The following is a 15,485-nucleotide window of genomic DNA, read 5'->3' on the forward strand; positions in this document are numbered from 1 at the left end:
ATCACAAGATAGGATATAAAAAAACTGTTTATTGTTCAAATAAATGACCCGTCTTTACATTCTCTCTTAATATGTGTACTAAGTGTCTTATTAGGCTTGGCAAGACTTTAAAATCAACTAATCAAACATCAGTATTTACCAGCTATGTCACCAGTTACTCTCTCTCTTCAGGGTTTAATCCTAGCTCGACCTCTTCAGCAACCTCCTGTACCTCACTGGCTGGTGGAAGCAGCTCATTGGCTGCTTCTTCTGCTCTTTTATCCAGAGTCCCCTCGAGAGCCTCCTTCAGGGTGAGGCCTCCAGCTTCTGAGTCTCTTACCACACCTTCCTCTGCTGGCATGTTTGGATGATGCCTTTGCAGATGCTTGACCACCTGGAACTTCTGCTTGGCTCTGTAGGAGCAGTGGCGACAGCTGAAAGGTTGCTGCTTGGTGTGAGACAGGTAGTGATGTCTGAGACCCGCAGGCCACCTGAAAGCCTTTTGGCACAAACCGCACGTGTATGGCCTGTCGTCGCTGTGCTGGCGCTGGTGGGTCTTCAGTATGAAGCTAGTCTTGAAGGCTTTGCCGCACTTCTCGCAAACATAAGGGCGCACATCACAGTGCTGTGTGTCGCAGTGTGCGCGGAGGGCGTCTGCTCTGTTGGTGCGGTAGTCGCACTCATCACAGGCGTATGGCTTCTCTCCTGCAGATGACAAACATTATTTAAAAATGTAACCAAATCACTTTATAACTTAGACATATTGCAAGATTAAATTAGAAACTTTCACTTTATGCCTTTCTGCAGGAGACATTTGGTTTGTTTTCACCCCTGACCACTAGAAGGAGCTATTTAACTGATTGTGTGTATATGGGAATTTCTAAAGCTTTCCAGTGGGCTGGACTGATTTTGGCACCCGGGCCTTATGATTGACACTCCTAAATTAGACTGTCCAGTATGCAGTTTGGATACATCAGATAAGCATGTGGACTGTCAGTTTGTGTTTTGTGTTCAGTTTATAACCATCATATCTGCCTGAGCTGTATGGTAAATAAATGTAACGTCTCATTTTCCAACAGCAGCTCTTCAGCTGCATTTTTAGGGGTGAAAACAGCCACCTCTGATACCTGTGTGCTTGGTCATGTGGTATTTCAGCTGAGTCGCCCATTTGCACTTGTAGCCACACTCTGGACAAAGGTACTTCTTCTCTTCTTGGTGAACTCTCATGTGAAGCTATAAAAACATTAAAAATAAAATAAAAGGGACCTGTTATTGCTTTCATTGTGCTCCATTTCATGGAAAGACTCAAAATGAGCCTCAATAAGTAACTACACAACCAGAGACACTGTAAACGCTTCTGCCATCGTTCTTTGTTTTTAACTTTTAACATGTTGGTCTCAGCGGTTTTGTTGTCGTCTTACAGATACCAGTTTAGTTTTTACTGCGTTTTGTTCCCATTTACTGCTCTTGGTCCTGTTCTGTGCTATAAAGCAAATTTAACTCATCTGGCTTCTGTGAGCCTAAGATCAGAAATCAGGCTCAATAGTTACATGAAATGTTTATCATTTCACTAACTCAAACTATACTAACCCGGATTTATGATTCTAGCTACAAATGATGCCATCTTCCAGGGAACTGACTGGTCAGTAAACCTGCTGATTTCCAATCTCAAACATAACCAGCTCCAGATCACATTATTTCTGCAGCATAAGATGCCAAGTTGATGCACGCTGGCATGAAATGAACATCTTCATAATACGGAAAAGCCAAGTTTAACTGTGAAGACACCTGGAGCCTAAATCCTGCTTGAAAGTACACACCACTATTTATAAATTACATTTTTAATTCTTTTGTTTTTATTGAGCTTCAAAACCTGTTTTTTTTATTCCTTCTTGTGTTTTTAGTTTCCTCGCCATTTCTCTGTCTCAACTTTAAGCTACTTTTGTGCTCCACTGCCTCTGTTTAACGTGCCGTGTAATGTCTCTGTATTTGATATTTTAGTTAGTCCTGTTTTGTTTTTCTCTGATGTCTTACTGTGGTTTCTGTCCTCACCTAGCCTATCATTACTGGCTATTACTTCAATCCAATCCATCCCCAGCCTACATTCAGCTCCTTCCTCCCCTCAGTTTTTGCCCACTTGTGGGTTTGTTCACCCTCCTGTTTTCCAAGCTTGTGTCTTAGTCCAAGTTAACCCTTTAAGTTGTATTAACAAACTCTCCAGCCAGCTTTGCTTGTTTGACTTGTTTTTTTAGTAATAAAGTTGCTTTGAATATTTAGCATCCTGCATTATCTAAAAGCAACGTGTCGATAGAAGTTTTTTCAGTGGACGTGGATACAGATGAACAGAACCAACTGTCTGGGATCTATGGAAGCTTGTTTGGTACCTTCAGCCTCGATGGATCGGTGCAAGTGTAGCTGCACTCCTCACAGCTGTAAGGCTTCTCCCCAGTGTGGATGCGAATGTGCCACGTGATCTTCTGCTTGTTCCGGGTCGAGTACTGGCAGTCGGTGCATTTGTACAAGCGCTTGGTTCCGTGCGAGCGGAGGTGCTGCTCCAGGACCAGCTGATGGTGACAAGCAAACTGGCAGGTGCTGCACCTCAGTGCCTTGTCCTCCGCAGGTCCCTCCTCATGTTCGCTCAAGAGGTGCTGAGCCAGCAGCTGCCTCGTTTTGGTAGCAAAGGGACACACGTGACACTGATGCGCCAGGTGAGCTCTCTGATGAAGCTCGAGGCTTTCCTTAGTTTCAAATGACTCCTGGCAGGTGTTGCATTTCACCTGGGGGTGCTTGCTCTGCTGGTGGGCCCTTAGTGTGATGTCGCTGCTGCAGGTGTAGTCACACTGCTTGCATGAGAAACGCACCTGGAGCTGGTGCACACGCTTGCAGTGGTTTCTCAAAGCGACCTCTGAGCTAAACTGAGCGTCACAGTGGGTGCAAACGTGCTGCAGCTCCCCCGTGTGGCATCTGCGGTTGTGGCGTCTCACGTCGTCGAGCGTGTAGCTGCTGAAGTCGCACAACGAGCAGAAGTGCGTGGGCAGTTTGTCGTGAATGCGTCTCTTGTGTTGGCGCAATTTGGTCACCGCCCCAAAGGTTTTGTCACACACGTCACAGCGGTGACGGCCGACACCTGTGTGGAGAGACTCGTGCTCTTCCAAGCGGTAGCGCCGCGTGGTGCTGAAGGGGCAGAAGCGGCAGCGGTGAGGTCGTGCACCTTTGTGTTTGAGTGCAATGTGCTGCGTCATGCAGCGCTGCTGTTTGCAGCTGAAAGTGCAGTGCTGGCAGTGCAAACGTTTGGGTTTGGCAGCACCGAACTTTTCCTTGCCATGACTACATAAACTGTGTCGGGTCAAAGAAACTTTAGATTTGGCTACAAATGAACAGAGAGCGCACTGTACTTCACCAGGCCTCATGCAGCCTTTTCTTTCATGGCTGTCTAAAGCTCTCTTCTGACTGCACTTAAATGCACAGCTTGGACAGCCAAAAATTTGACGTTTCTTAGAAACTTTTACAAGATCTTCGTCGAGTTTCTCCACCAGCTCTTCTCTTTCTTTGATTGAGTCATTCCCACCTTCATCACCTGTTTCTGAATTGGTCTCATTCTCCCTTTTCCTGAATCTTCTTCTGCAGGTCGAGAGGTGCCGTTTAATTGTTATGAGCCTGACGGATGAGAAGCTGCACAGCTTGCATCTGAATTTCCCACCCTTTTTACTATAAAGGGACTTTTGCTGTTTGTTACTGGAGATCAGTTTCTTCTGACTATCGGTTTGCTGGTTTTCAGATGCACTGGATGTAGCAGCATCATCATTAACAAAGGTCTTAGAATGAGATGAACACTCAGGATCAGTGGAAATTTTATTTTGCTCTGTCTGATCTGAATTAGATCCCTCCTGATCTACAGTACAGCTCTCCTTTGGAGCAACACTTGTTTCTGAAATGCCTACAAATGTCCTCGTTTTCCGTGGCATGGCTGGGCACTTCTTTTTAAGGTGGCCATCGAGGCCCCGCCTCTGCTTGAACTGCGCACCGCAGGCCTGACACTTGTGGCCCTTCATCCTGCCCTGGCACAGAGCTTGGCAGTGGTGCTTCAAAGCACTCTCTCTGCAGGTGACATAAGAGCATTTCTCACAGCGGTAAACACCTTCAGCTGGCACCACGAGCATCTGCACCCGTCCCTCTAACACCATGGCTTCTGCTTGGTCCTTGTCATACTTTTTCATAGCATTCAGACGCACCTCAGATTGTAATGGCTGACTGTGCTCAGGTGGAAAAGTAGGACTGATTGTTTCACAGTTTCTGTCAGGTGTCTGACAATCTCTGGGCTCAACCAGTTCAGCTGTGTTATTTAGAGGCTCGTAGCTATCATGTATATCTTCATCATGTTCCTCTGATGAGAGGTCTGCTTTTACTTGTGACGCCTCGGGCCTGTTAGAATCTAAAGTAGGAACCCTTTCAGAGTTTTCAGAGGTGGAGAGTGCAGTTAGAACGAGGGTACAGTATTCCTCAGGACTGCCGATGGGCGAAGGACTTTCTGTAATGGTCTCCTGAGAAACAACGTCAAAAACTTCCTCAGGTTGTGAAGCAGGAGACGTTTCTCTGCTGCCATCGTGGTAAGGCAGGACTTGGTCTCTTTGACCTTCAGGAGTACCAGAAGGTGGAGGTCCTTCAGGCAGCTTGTGAGTAACTGAAGGCTTGTTGTAAAAATCCTGCATGAATTCAGCCGAGCTCCTCTCCTTCTCCTTTGCAGCGTAGTTGTCCAGCCACGCTTTGTCCCCGGGCACGTACCCATGTGTTTTCCTCTTGTGAAGGAAAAGGCTGATGCTGCTAAAGGAGGAGTAGAAGCAAAGGGCGCAACGAAACTCTTTCAGCTTGGTGTGTTTGCAGTTCTCGTGATTCTGAAGCGCCTGACGGTAGCAGGTGGTGTACATACAGTATTTGCACTTGAACACGGCGGACTGTCTGTCCTTTCCGGAGTGTTTGGCCAACATATGGTTTCGAAGCTCATATTTGCGCTTGCAGGCGTAAGCGCAGATCTCACACATGAGTGATTTGGCTTGGTGCCGTAATTTGTGGCTGTTTAGCTGGTCCATGCGGTGACAGCGATATGGACACTGATCACAGGGATACCTAGGAGAGGAAACAGGAAGTATTGAATCTAGAACCAACAATGCTTCTTCCACCTCCACTGTTCCCCACCTTAAAGACCCACAGCTGTGCATTCTGGTGTTGCGCTCTTAAGAAACTTAGCTTACACAACAGATCCAAAATTAAAATATAACAAAGATGTGTAAGAAACCTCTTGAGTGCGTACCTAAGGTCCCCTGCATGTTTCCTCATGTGGACGTTAAGGTAGTGTTTCCATTTGGTGACGTATCCACATTCGGCACACATGAAGTTCTTATCATCTGAGTGAGTGAGCATGTGTTTGGACAGGTAGGACTCATCTCGGCACTTGAACTCACACAGGCTGCACTTGTGGGGCCTCTCACCTTAAAGAGGAAAAACAAGTTTAAGAGTTATTGTGTCACAAGGGAGAAATGCCCAGACTTTAAAGCAGGATTCATGTGACCAAACCCATCCTCACCACTGTGCATGAGCATGTGCCGCTTCAAACCCCGTTTGTGCGAGGTCACGTAGCTGCACTGAGAGCAGCGGTGGATCTTCTCGTTGGCGTGCAGATGCCCGAGGTGCTGCTCAAACTCCACGGGGTTGAACGTGACAAAGGAGCAGAAGTCGCAGCTGAGCTTTTCAGGCCCTGCATGACCGAGCCGCTGGTGCTGGAGGAAGACTGTTTTATTGGAGCAAGAAAAATCGCACTCTGAGCAGTGATAGGCGAGGTGCGTCCGATAATGATCATCCATGTCTGTCTCGCTTTTAAAGAGGGCGCCGCAGGCGTGATGACGGCATTCCACTGCTTTGACTCCGTGAGCCTCGGCAGAGTGTCTAATGAGGTCTTTGTGATGAGAACTCTGGAAAGAACAACCCTCCTGAAAGCAGGCCAAGGGTTGGCTGTCAGACGGGATGTTATGTGACTTCATGTGAGCCTTCAATGCGCTGCTCAGGCGAAAGCTTCCCCCACAGGTCGGACAAATGTAGCTGTAACAGTTTTCGCCATCTCCGGCGTGCACGCTGATTAGATGGCGCCGGATTGAGCTCCTCTCCACGGCGGAATACTCGCACAAGTGGCACCGGTGGATCTTTTCGCCAGCCTCTCTGAGCCTGTGAACACGCAGCTTGCTCTTGCTGGTGAAGTAACGCTTGCAGGTGGGACACTGGAGGCTTGGGTCGGGGAAATGCAAACGAAGGTGCTCCTGGAGGTGAGAGCGCATCTTGAAGCAGCGACGACACTTGGGGCAGGTGTGGGTGCGATAGATGTGCTCTGATCCCTCTGCAAGGTACTCTGTTAAATAGAAACAAATTGAAAATGTTAGTTTAAATATACGTTTACAAGAATAATGGGTTGTCTTTGTTACAGTTTATATTTTGCATTGTTTACTGTTTTTTCCTTCTCTGTCATTTTGATTAAAGAACAGATCTTTTATGTCATGTTAAACAGTAATGAGAGATGGTTTTTTTTGTAATAAACCACTTGTGATGGGCACCAATCACTCACAACATCTGTCTAATAATGTGTAGGTCTCTTTTGTGGCATCAAAAGAGCTCCTAGCTTTCAGGGCATTGATGTGGGACTCCAACGGGTGTCTGTACTGCGACTTTGGCAACAACTTTGAGATTATAAAATAAGGCCTCTCTGGATCCGAATTGTTCCAGCACATATCAGTAGGATCATTGAGAACAGGATTTAGGACTCTGGAGTTCAGGAAAGCCATGAGCTCTGCAGTTTTTTGTGGTAAGACAAGGGTCACTGTCCTGCTTGGGGGGGGGGGTTGCCACCAACAAGATTTTGTCTACTATGAAACTAACTTCTGGTTTGCATTGAGGAGACCACGTCTACTTTTAATAGCAGGCTTTGGACATTCCTTTCTGATTAACCTTTAAATTAAGGCCATACAGGGTGGACCTGAACCTTTCCTCAACTTTGCAACTAAATGTTTCAATCACATCTTCACTCCTGTGTTTGTGTACTACTATTGCATGTCATTAATGTTTGCCTACTCTACCATAGTTTCGTTTGTTGTCCATCTACTGTACTGTTTCTTCTCATTCTCCTCTTTCCCTTTGCAGTCTGCTGGAGGACTTTTCCTGTTACAGATTTTTTTTCCCCCACTTTTGCCAAATATTGTCTCGTGAGGCATCATTGGCTTTGTCTAGGAAGAATTACAAATCTTTGAGGAAGTGCCATCACGTGACTTGGACTGTGGAGGGTGGAGCATTTCCTTCCTACTTGAATAAGCTTATAACATCCTAGCTTGACCAGTCAACCAGTTATGTGGAGAGAGAGGAACATTAGCACAATTAGGGTATAAACAGTGGTAACAGCACTTTAGGAGGTCCTAGAGCAGGAAAGGATATTGAGTCAAATGAAAACTGCAACTGAACAGCATCATTTTTATTATAGAGGCACAGGCCAGTATCAGGCAGAACCTGTTGTACAAGGACAGCAGGATGAAGGTCAACCTGGGTATACACTAATCTCAGAATAGATGATGATGTGGTTTCCTGGAGGGAAGAAATTCATAATGGTGGAACCAACAGTGTCAGGGGAGGGGTGTGAAGAAGCAGGCGAGATAACAAAGAACCAGCGACTTGATCTTAGAGACTCAGAGCTTTTGATTGTCATTTTGCAGTTTCTTGCACTGGAAAATTGGGTAGCTGGACCACAAAGGTGCAAAAGTAAAGAAGAGAAAACAATATACAACCCCAAAAAAGGTGTTACTTGATGACTTCTACATCTGGCTAAAGCTCCATCTAGTGAAAATGTCTGCAAAGTGTAGTATCATTGACACGTGTATAAAGTGCCAATTGGTACTATACAAATCAAATGTATCAGAATTAGGAGAATCATGTCAAAGTGACTTCCATGTGAGTGCCCAGGAGCCACTGTGTTCAAGCAGACTGTCAGATTTAATGTTGTAGCTGATTACAGTGGTCACCATAATAATCCACTAAGCAGATAATAGGTGTTCTTACCTTTGGATGGCACTGATGTAGCATCTCCTGCTAAAGTCGTGTCTTTCATGCCACCTGGCCTCTCAGGTTGTTCCTCTGGCCCACAAGCTCGATTTTTTCTTTGTGACACGCTGACCTCAGACAAGCAGCTTTCCTTATAGCCCATCGGTGTTGGCTCCTGCTCATTCCCTAAGAGAAAATAATCATAATTTCCATCTTACAGCTAAGGTTTGAAGGTATGAGAGTTCCACCTCCCCGCAGGGCCCACTTACCTTGAGCATTATTTGGTAGATATTTGTGTTCCAAGAGGTGGCCATTCAGGGTTTTAGCATTTTGAGAGACAAACTGGCAGTGAAAGCAGCCAAAGGGCATGTGTCCTTTCCGATGGCTTTCCATCTCAGCTTGTGTAAGGAATGACTTTTTACAAGCCCGGTAGGTGCAGGGCACAAGAGTGAGGCCATGTGTAGACATTATGTGGGCTTGATACTCGTCACGGTCCGAGACACTGAAGTAGCAGCCTTTCTCAGAGCAGGAGAACGGGCCTGTCAGGTCTGGGTCACTGTGGCTGGTTTTAAAGTGATGTTTAAGAGCAGCTGGTTTGGAAAAGACCTCAGCACACCGAGAACACTTGAATCTGTCCAGCTGCACTTTACTGGATGAAGCGATTTGTCTTTGTGAACAGGGGTGAGAGGCAAACATGCCGCTGTCTGAAAAGCTCTGTCCACATTTTTCACAATGAAAATCCATCGTCTCCATTGTGTCTAAAAAAAATAAAGAGTAAAGCCTTAAAATTTCACAACAATTTAATATCATGTTAGGGTACACATGCACAAGTTAAACATCAGACTCTATAACATTCCTGTCCTTTTCAGTCCTTTCTGACTGTATGCATCAGCTCATTGAGTGACTTATGTATGTATGTGTATATATGTATATATTGTACTATTCTTAGTTAGTGTATTGTCTGTCTTGTCTTAATGTTGGTTTATAATGGAGCACTGTAACAAAAAATAATTTCCCCCAGGGATCAATAAAGTATTCTGATTCTGATTCTGATTAGTTTCACATCTGTGTTTAACGACCAATCACTCCATGTGTGTATAAATAACCCTGTTCGTTCTTGGTGTTGGGCTGTCTGTTCCTTGTCCTTCTCGCACTCTTGTGAATTCCTGTTTTGCTTTTAGTTTTGATATTATTCAGAACTTCTTTTTTTTTGTTTAAATCAAACATTATTAAGGGTTTGCTTTTTCTTTTGTTCCATTTGTCATCTCACTCCTGAACTATGATATGGGATATTAATTCCCAGCATGTGAAAACACAGTAGAACCTGCATCCTCCTCTGTCACACCAACCCTCTGCATGTCCTCCTTCACTACATCCATGAGTCTTGTCGGTGGTCTTCCTCTTTTCCTCCCGCCCAACAGCTCAGTATTAGACTTTGATATATATTTTGTGCATGTAGATAAAAAAAAAAGTCTGGAATAAAGTGGTATCTTAATGGTGCTGATATGATCATAGTTGCTGGAAATGCACTGATAACACCCGAACTTTTCAAGCTGAAAACCCACAGACTTCCAAATGTCCCCACTGTAGCATACAGTGGGGCAAAAAAGTATTTAGTCAGCTACCGATTGTGCAAGTTCCCCCACTTAAAATGATGACAGAGGTCAGTAATTTGCACCAGAGGTACACTTCAACTGTGAGAGACAGAATGTGAAAAAAAAATCCATGAATCCACATGGTAGGATTTGTAAAGAATTTATTCGTAAATTAGGGTGGAAAATAAGTATTTGGTCAATAACAAAAATACAACTCAATACTTTGTAACATAACCTTTGTTGGCAATAACAGAGGTCAAACGTTTACTATAGGTCTTTACCAGGTTTGCACACACAGTAGCTGGTATTTTGGCCCATTCCTCCATGCAGATCTTCTCGAGAGCAGTGATGTTTTGGGCTGTCGCCGAGCAACACGGACTTTCAACTCCCGCCACAGATTTTCTATGGGGTTGAGGTCTGGAGACTGGCTAGGCCACTCCAGGACTTTCAAATGCTTCTTACGGAGCCACTCCTTTGTTGCCCGGGCGGTGTGTTTTGGATCATTGTCATGTTGGAAGACCCAGCCTCGTTTCATCTCCAAAGTTCTCACTGATGGAAGGAGGTTTTGGCTCAAAATCTCACGATACATGGCCCCATTCATTCTGTCCTTAACACGGATCAGTCGTCCTGTCCCCTTGGCAGAAAAACAGCCCCATAGCATGATGTTTCCACCCCCATGCTTCACAGTAGGTATGGTGTTCTTGGGATGCAACTCAGTATTCTTCTTCCTCCAAACACGACGAGTTGAGTTTATACCAAAAAGTTCTACTTTGGTTTCATCTGACCACATGACATTCTCCCAATCCTCTGCTGTATCATCCATGTGCTCTCTGGCAAACTTCAGACGGGCCTGGACATGCACTGGCTTCAGCAGCGGAACACGTCTGGCACTGCGGGATTTGATTCCCTGCCGTTGTAGTGTGTTACTGATGGTGACCTTTGTTACTTTGGTCCCAGCTCTCTGCAGGTCATTCACCAGGTCCCCCCGTGTGGTTCTGGGATCTTTGCTCACCGTTCTCATGATCATTTTGACCCCACGGGATGAGATCTTGCGTGGAGCCCCAGATCGAGGGAGATTATCAGTGGTCTTGTATGTCTTCCATTTTCTGATGATTGCTCCCACAGTTGATTTTTTCACACCAAGCTGCTTGCCTATTGTAGATTCACTCTTCCCAGTCTGGTGCAGGTCTACAATACTTTTCCTGGTGTCCTTCGAAAGCTCTTTGGTCTTGGCCATGGCGGAGTTTGGAGTCTGACTGTTTGAGGCTGTGGACAGGTGTCTTTTATACAGATGAGTTCAAACAGGTGCCATTCATACAGGTAACGAGTGGGGGACAGAAAAGCTTCTTACAGAAGATGTTACAGGTCTGTGAGAGCCAGAGATTTTCCTTGTTTGAGGTGACCAAATACTTATTTTCCACCCTGATTTACGAATAAATTCTTTACAAATCCTACCATGTGAATTCATGGATTTTTTTTTCACATTCTGTCTCTCACAGTTGAAGTGTACCTCTGGTGCAAATTACTGACCTCTGTCATCATTTTAAGTGGGGGAACTTGCACAATCGGTGGCTGACTAAATACTTTTTTGCCCCACTGTATAACTTACCCTTTAATCAGGGATAATATATAGAAAAAATTAATGACATACAGATATTGATATTAATATAACTTTGATAGTACATAGTGGTCTTTCATACTGATGAAGTTACTGCACTAGTGCTAACTGTAATAAGACACATCACAGGTACACGGTTACATGCACAAAATTGCAGGTGCTTACAGTAGAAAATGAACTTCAGAGTCAGACCTACTGCCCGGGTTTCCACGGTCCTTTGGATCCAAAAAACAAAACATCAACAGCTGTGTTTAACCGCAAGGCTGCACCGTCTGCCTCATTGAATCCACTTTTACTGACTGCCTGTTATAGAAATCCTTAGCTGTCAGTGAGTTACAGCAGCTGAAGTTTTTCTCGCTCTGATTAATAATATAAAGTGATTGAAACACGCCAATAATAACATCGCGTTTAATGCTAGCTGAGCTAACCCTCATTAGCTTCTTGAGACGCTCATCGCAAAGTCTTTGCGTCCCTGTTAGCTTTTCACCGCTGTTGCGGTTCAAGCCGTTTAAACTAAAATTCACAGAGTGCATTAACCACCGTTGCGTAGTTATTCTCTTAACAGGTTAGCAAAATTAGGTGAGCATAAAAATAGATTACTAAGGAGGGGGGACCATTATTTGTGAGCGCCAGTGGAAAGTCGGAACGGTATCCATCAAACACAGGAAGTGTAGTAAAGGTCGCCGTACAGAAGCATCGTTGCACGCTTGGGGATTTTATGTGGCTGAATGAAGGTTTAAACACGAGAATGAATGAAGTCACCAGTGGCAGCTGTGAGAGATTAAGTCCAAGGGAAAAAACAACGCAACTGTCGTAATTTAGCCAGTCGGGTAGCCTTAACTGTCGCTAAATGTATTTCCAGCCTACAAGCAGCTGTCAGGATACGAAGAAAGACCGATAACCTTTATTTACTGCACTACGCAGGTCTTCAGATGAGCTCCTTTTGCGGGGGTATCTAGAGTCTCACTGCAGCCGTCACCATGCCCCTGACGGATTTTCTGGACGGCTTGAAGGACAACCCGTACTTCGGAGCCGGCTTCGGACTGGTCGGGGTCGGGACAGCTCTGGCGCTTGCCAGGAAAGGGGCTCAGGTGGGGATGATCTTCTTCCGCAGGCACTACATGATCACTCTGGAGGTGCCCAGCAGGGACAAGAGCTACAACTGGCTGCTGAGCTGGATCACCAAGCACGCCAAACACACGCAGCACCTGAGCGTGGAGACCTCCTACCTGGCGCACGAGAGCGGACGGGTTCACACGCAGTTTGACTTTCACCCGAGCCCTGGCAACCACATCATCTGGTATAGCACATACCACTACACCTATAAGACCTGTATTCTAAACTGATTGGCCACTTTCTCTGTGACACTGACTTCCGTTGTGGTCTGCAGGTATGGGAGGAAGTGGATCAGGGTGGAGAGAACCAGGGAGAAGCAGATGGTGGATCTGCACACCGGAACCCCCTGGGAGTCTGTCACTTTCACAGCTTTAGGCAGAGACAGACAGATCTTCTTTAATATCTTACAAGAAGGTAAGTTTAACAACACATGAAGTCAGGTGTGCACATAGTTAGATTTTCACCTGTATTGCAGATGTATTTTCAGAATTATCACATTGAATTTTGAGGCTCATCTACATCCAGATGAACAGTATCAACATTTTGGGATTTGAGGCTCATCCCTCCAAATGTTTGCACCGAGTAGCTTCTCGAAGTCTGGATGTTTCCTCCCTTAATTGCTTAATTTCAGTGCACAGTGTGTGGTGTACATGGGCTAAGTTGTGAAGTTTTGTCTAAAATACTTACAGACTTAACTGTACTTGACAAAATACTTGAGTGGGCTTTTAGTTGAGCTTTCATTCCTGTTTTGCAGCAAGAGAACTGGCGCTGAAGCAGGAGGAAGGCAGGACAGTGATGTACACGGCCATGGGTGCAGAGTGGCGGCCCTTCGGCTTTCCTCGGCGGCGCAGACCCCTCAGCTCTGTGGTGCTGGACGTGGGTGTTGCAGAAAGGATTGTAGATGACGTGAAGGACTTCATTGGAAATCCCAAATGGTACACAGATAGAGGTAAAATGTTACATGACATGAATTTTAATCATGATTATAATGTCTTGATCACCACAATTAAAGGAACACAACTGAGTTATCATGAAACTGTTACTCACAGGGTACTTTGCCCATTCTTGGTTGAAGTTGCTGATTTTCTGATCGCTTTATTGATGAACATCACTTCTGTTAAAAGCCCCTTGGATTTTTGCTGAAGGTCTGGTCCGACTCCTTACCAGAGTCTGTTCGAGAGTAGGGAAGGTCTCTAGAAAAACCTAATAAGAAAAATGTTACCGAACGTTTTAATTTGTCTACTTTGTAGAAGAATTTCTAGGGTTTTTTGTGATTAATCCTCTACTGATGGTGGTTGTTCACCTGTGCAGGTATTCCCTACAGAAGAGGCTACCTGCTGTACGGCCCCCCCGGATGTGGAAAGAGCAGTTTTATGTGAGTATATGCTTTATTTGGGTTTATTCTTCTTGCTGCGTACTCGTCGTGTAACCTCACCAATGCCTGTGTAACTTGCTGTTTTTTTCAGCACGGCGCTGGCTGGTGAGCTGGGCTACAGCATCTGTCTGATGAGTCTGAGTGACCGAACACTTTCAGACGACCGCCTGAATCACCTCCTGAGTGTGGCTCCGCAGCAGAGCATCATTCTCCTGGAGGATGTCGATGCAGCCTTTGTCAGCAGAGACCTGCTTCCCACTGAGAGTGAGCAGCAGAACCGATCAAACATATTTCTTTTTACATGTTTAAAACATCACAGATGTTCATCAGCTCCACTCTGTGGTTTTAAAACAGGATGATATTCAGTACTGAAGCAACCTGTAAAGCTGTATTTGACCAGATTTGTTACATTCTGGTTTGAAGGTGAATTTTGAAGTCACTGAGCTGTGTTTTCTTCTGTTGCCTCTCAGACCCTCTGGCCTATCAGGGAATGGGACGACTGACCTTCAGCGGACTGCTGAACTCTCTTGACGGAGTGGCTTCATCGGAGGCCCGAATAGTTTTTATGACTACCAACTTCATAGACAGGTACTGTTCGAAGCCAAGAGTGTTTAGTGACATTGTACCAACATGTAAACTGATATAGCTGCTTCTAATGTAAATGTAAAAAATGTAATGTAAAAAAAACAATTGAAGCAGTGAAGAGACTGAAACAGAATTAGAAGAAAATAAAAGACCCCAACAGCAGGTGGCGCTGCATACCAAGTGCTGGTGAAGTTGAGATATTGCTGTGATACAGCAGCCTACCTCAATAAAATAAGTGCAGTACAGGGATTGACATAACCAGTGTCCTGGGAAAAAAGGAGTAGTGCAGTGTGACACAGTATCAGAGTACATAGGTCTGATATGCATGTGCACAGTAGACCGTGTATCCATAGTGACAATTTACATACATTAATAAACTATAACTGATCACATGATCAAATGTTAGATTGACTTTATCTTCAGATCTTAAATTAATCCGTGCACGCCTACCTGTTCATCCCTGCCTGTATGATCAGCTTCATCACCTCATCTTCCTCACGTCTCTCTGCTTCCTTAATGAACATTACAATCTTTTTGTCATGGCTACAAAAACTTGTTCTTTCACTTGTGAAACATAAGAAGTGTTTTCAGTGCCATTAACTGCCAGCGTTGTGTATGATATCTGCACACAGGTTAGACGCAGCGCTCATCCGACCTGGCCGTGTTGATCTGAAGCAGTACATCGGGCATTGCACCCACTGGCAGCTCACCCAGATGTTCCGACGATTTTATCCCGACGAACCGGCCTCTGAGGCAGAACACTTTGCCAAGCACGCTTTAGCCACACACTCTGAAATCAGTGCTGCTCAGGTGCAAGGACACTTTCTGCTGCACAAAATGGACCCTGCAGGATCGATAGACAATGTTGCTCAAATAAAAGGATGACAGGATTGGAAGGGATTTGGATGCTGAAGCCCAAATAAAGAGAAATGGAAAAATATTTTCAGTTTAAGTTTATTAATGAGACAGACGCATAAGAGAGTTGATTTTTGTGATTTATGCGACTGCTTAGATGTTGGAAATACAAACACACAAACCTCACCTACATTTACTCCAAGCTCTGTCTTATTGGAAAGATTCATTCTCAAAAATTTGCAAAAAACTTTGCTCTGACCTTGAAAGGTTGTCTTCCAAATGTAGTTATAGT

The 15,485-nt window shown here is 45.0% G+C and overlaps 2 protein-coding genes across 6 annotated transcripts; one reads left to right on the plus strand and one right to left on the minus strand.

Moving 5' to 3' along the window:
* Positions 1 to 9: 9 nt before the first annotated feature.
* znf142 (zinc finger protein 142) lies at positions 10 to 13,192 on the minus strand. 3 transcript variants are annotated; one of them, XM_085250728.1, is made up of 8 exons: positions 13,066 to 13,192; positions 8,319 to 8,807; positions 8,068 to 8,235; positions 5,561 to 6,376; positions 5,288 to 5,465; positions 2,364 to 5,103; positions 1,107 to 1,212; positions 10 to 684 (listed from the first exon to the last, which is right to left on the minus strand). In XM_085250728.1, the coding sequence occupies exons 2-8, from the start codon at positions 8,800 to 8,802 to the stop codon at positions 155 to 157; spliced, it is 5,022 nt and encodes a 1,673-aa protein (XP_085106854.1). In that variant the 5' UTR covers positions 8,803 to 8,807; positions 13,066 to 13,192; the 3' UTR covers positions 10 to 154. The 3 variants fall into 3 exon arrangements, with proteins under 3 accessions (XP_085106854.1, XP_085106853.1, XP_085106852.1); XM_085250727.1 differs by lacking the exon at positions 13,066 to 13,192 and adding an exon at positions 11,455 to 11,652; XM_085250726.1 differs by lacking the exon at positions 13,066 to 13,192 and adding an exon at positions 11,428 to 11,652.
* On the plus strand, positions 11,574 to 15,342 carry bcs1l (BCS1 ubiquinol-cytochrome c reductase complex chaperone). 3 transcript variants are annotated; one of them, XM_085250733.1, is made up of 8 exons: positions 11,574 to 11,590; positions 12,187 to 12,562; positions 12,653 to 12,792; positions 13,133 to 13,327; positions 13,690 to 13,753; positions 13,845 to 14,017; positions 14,224 to 14,341; positions 14,971 to 15,342. In XM_085250733.1, exons 2-8 carry the CDS (start codon positions 12,243 to 12,245, stop codon positions 15,221 to 15,223), a joined length of 1,263 nt encoding a protein of 420 aa, XP_085106859.1. In that variant the 5' UTR covers positions 11,574 to 11,590; positions 12,187 to 12,242; the 3' UTR covers positions 15,224 to 15,342. The 3 variants fall into 3 exon arrangements, with proteins under 3 accessions (XP_085106859.1, XP_085106858.1, XP_085106857.1); XM_085250732.1 differs by lacking the exon at positions 11,574 to 11,590 and adding an exon at positions 11,676 to 11,827; XM_085250731.1 differs by lacking the exon at positions 11,574 to 11,590 and having other exon boundaries at positions 11,860 to 12,562.
* The last annotated feature ends 143 nt before the right edge of the window (positions 15,343 to 15,485 follow it).

Source organism: Mchenga conophoros, linkage group LG16 (assembly GCF_057382185.1).
Source record: "Mchenga conophoros isolate Kocher_MC1m ecotype Shallow Benthic linkage group LG16, M_conophoros_male_GT1.1, whole genome shotgun sequence".
Classification (NCBI taxonomy): domain Eukaryota; kingdom Metazoa; phylum Chordata; class Actinopteri; order Cichliformes; family Cichlidae; genus Mchenga; species Mchenga conophoros.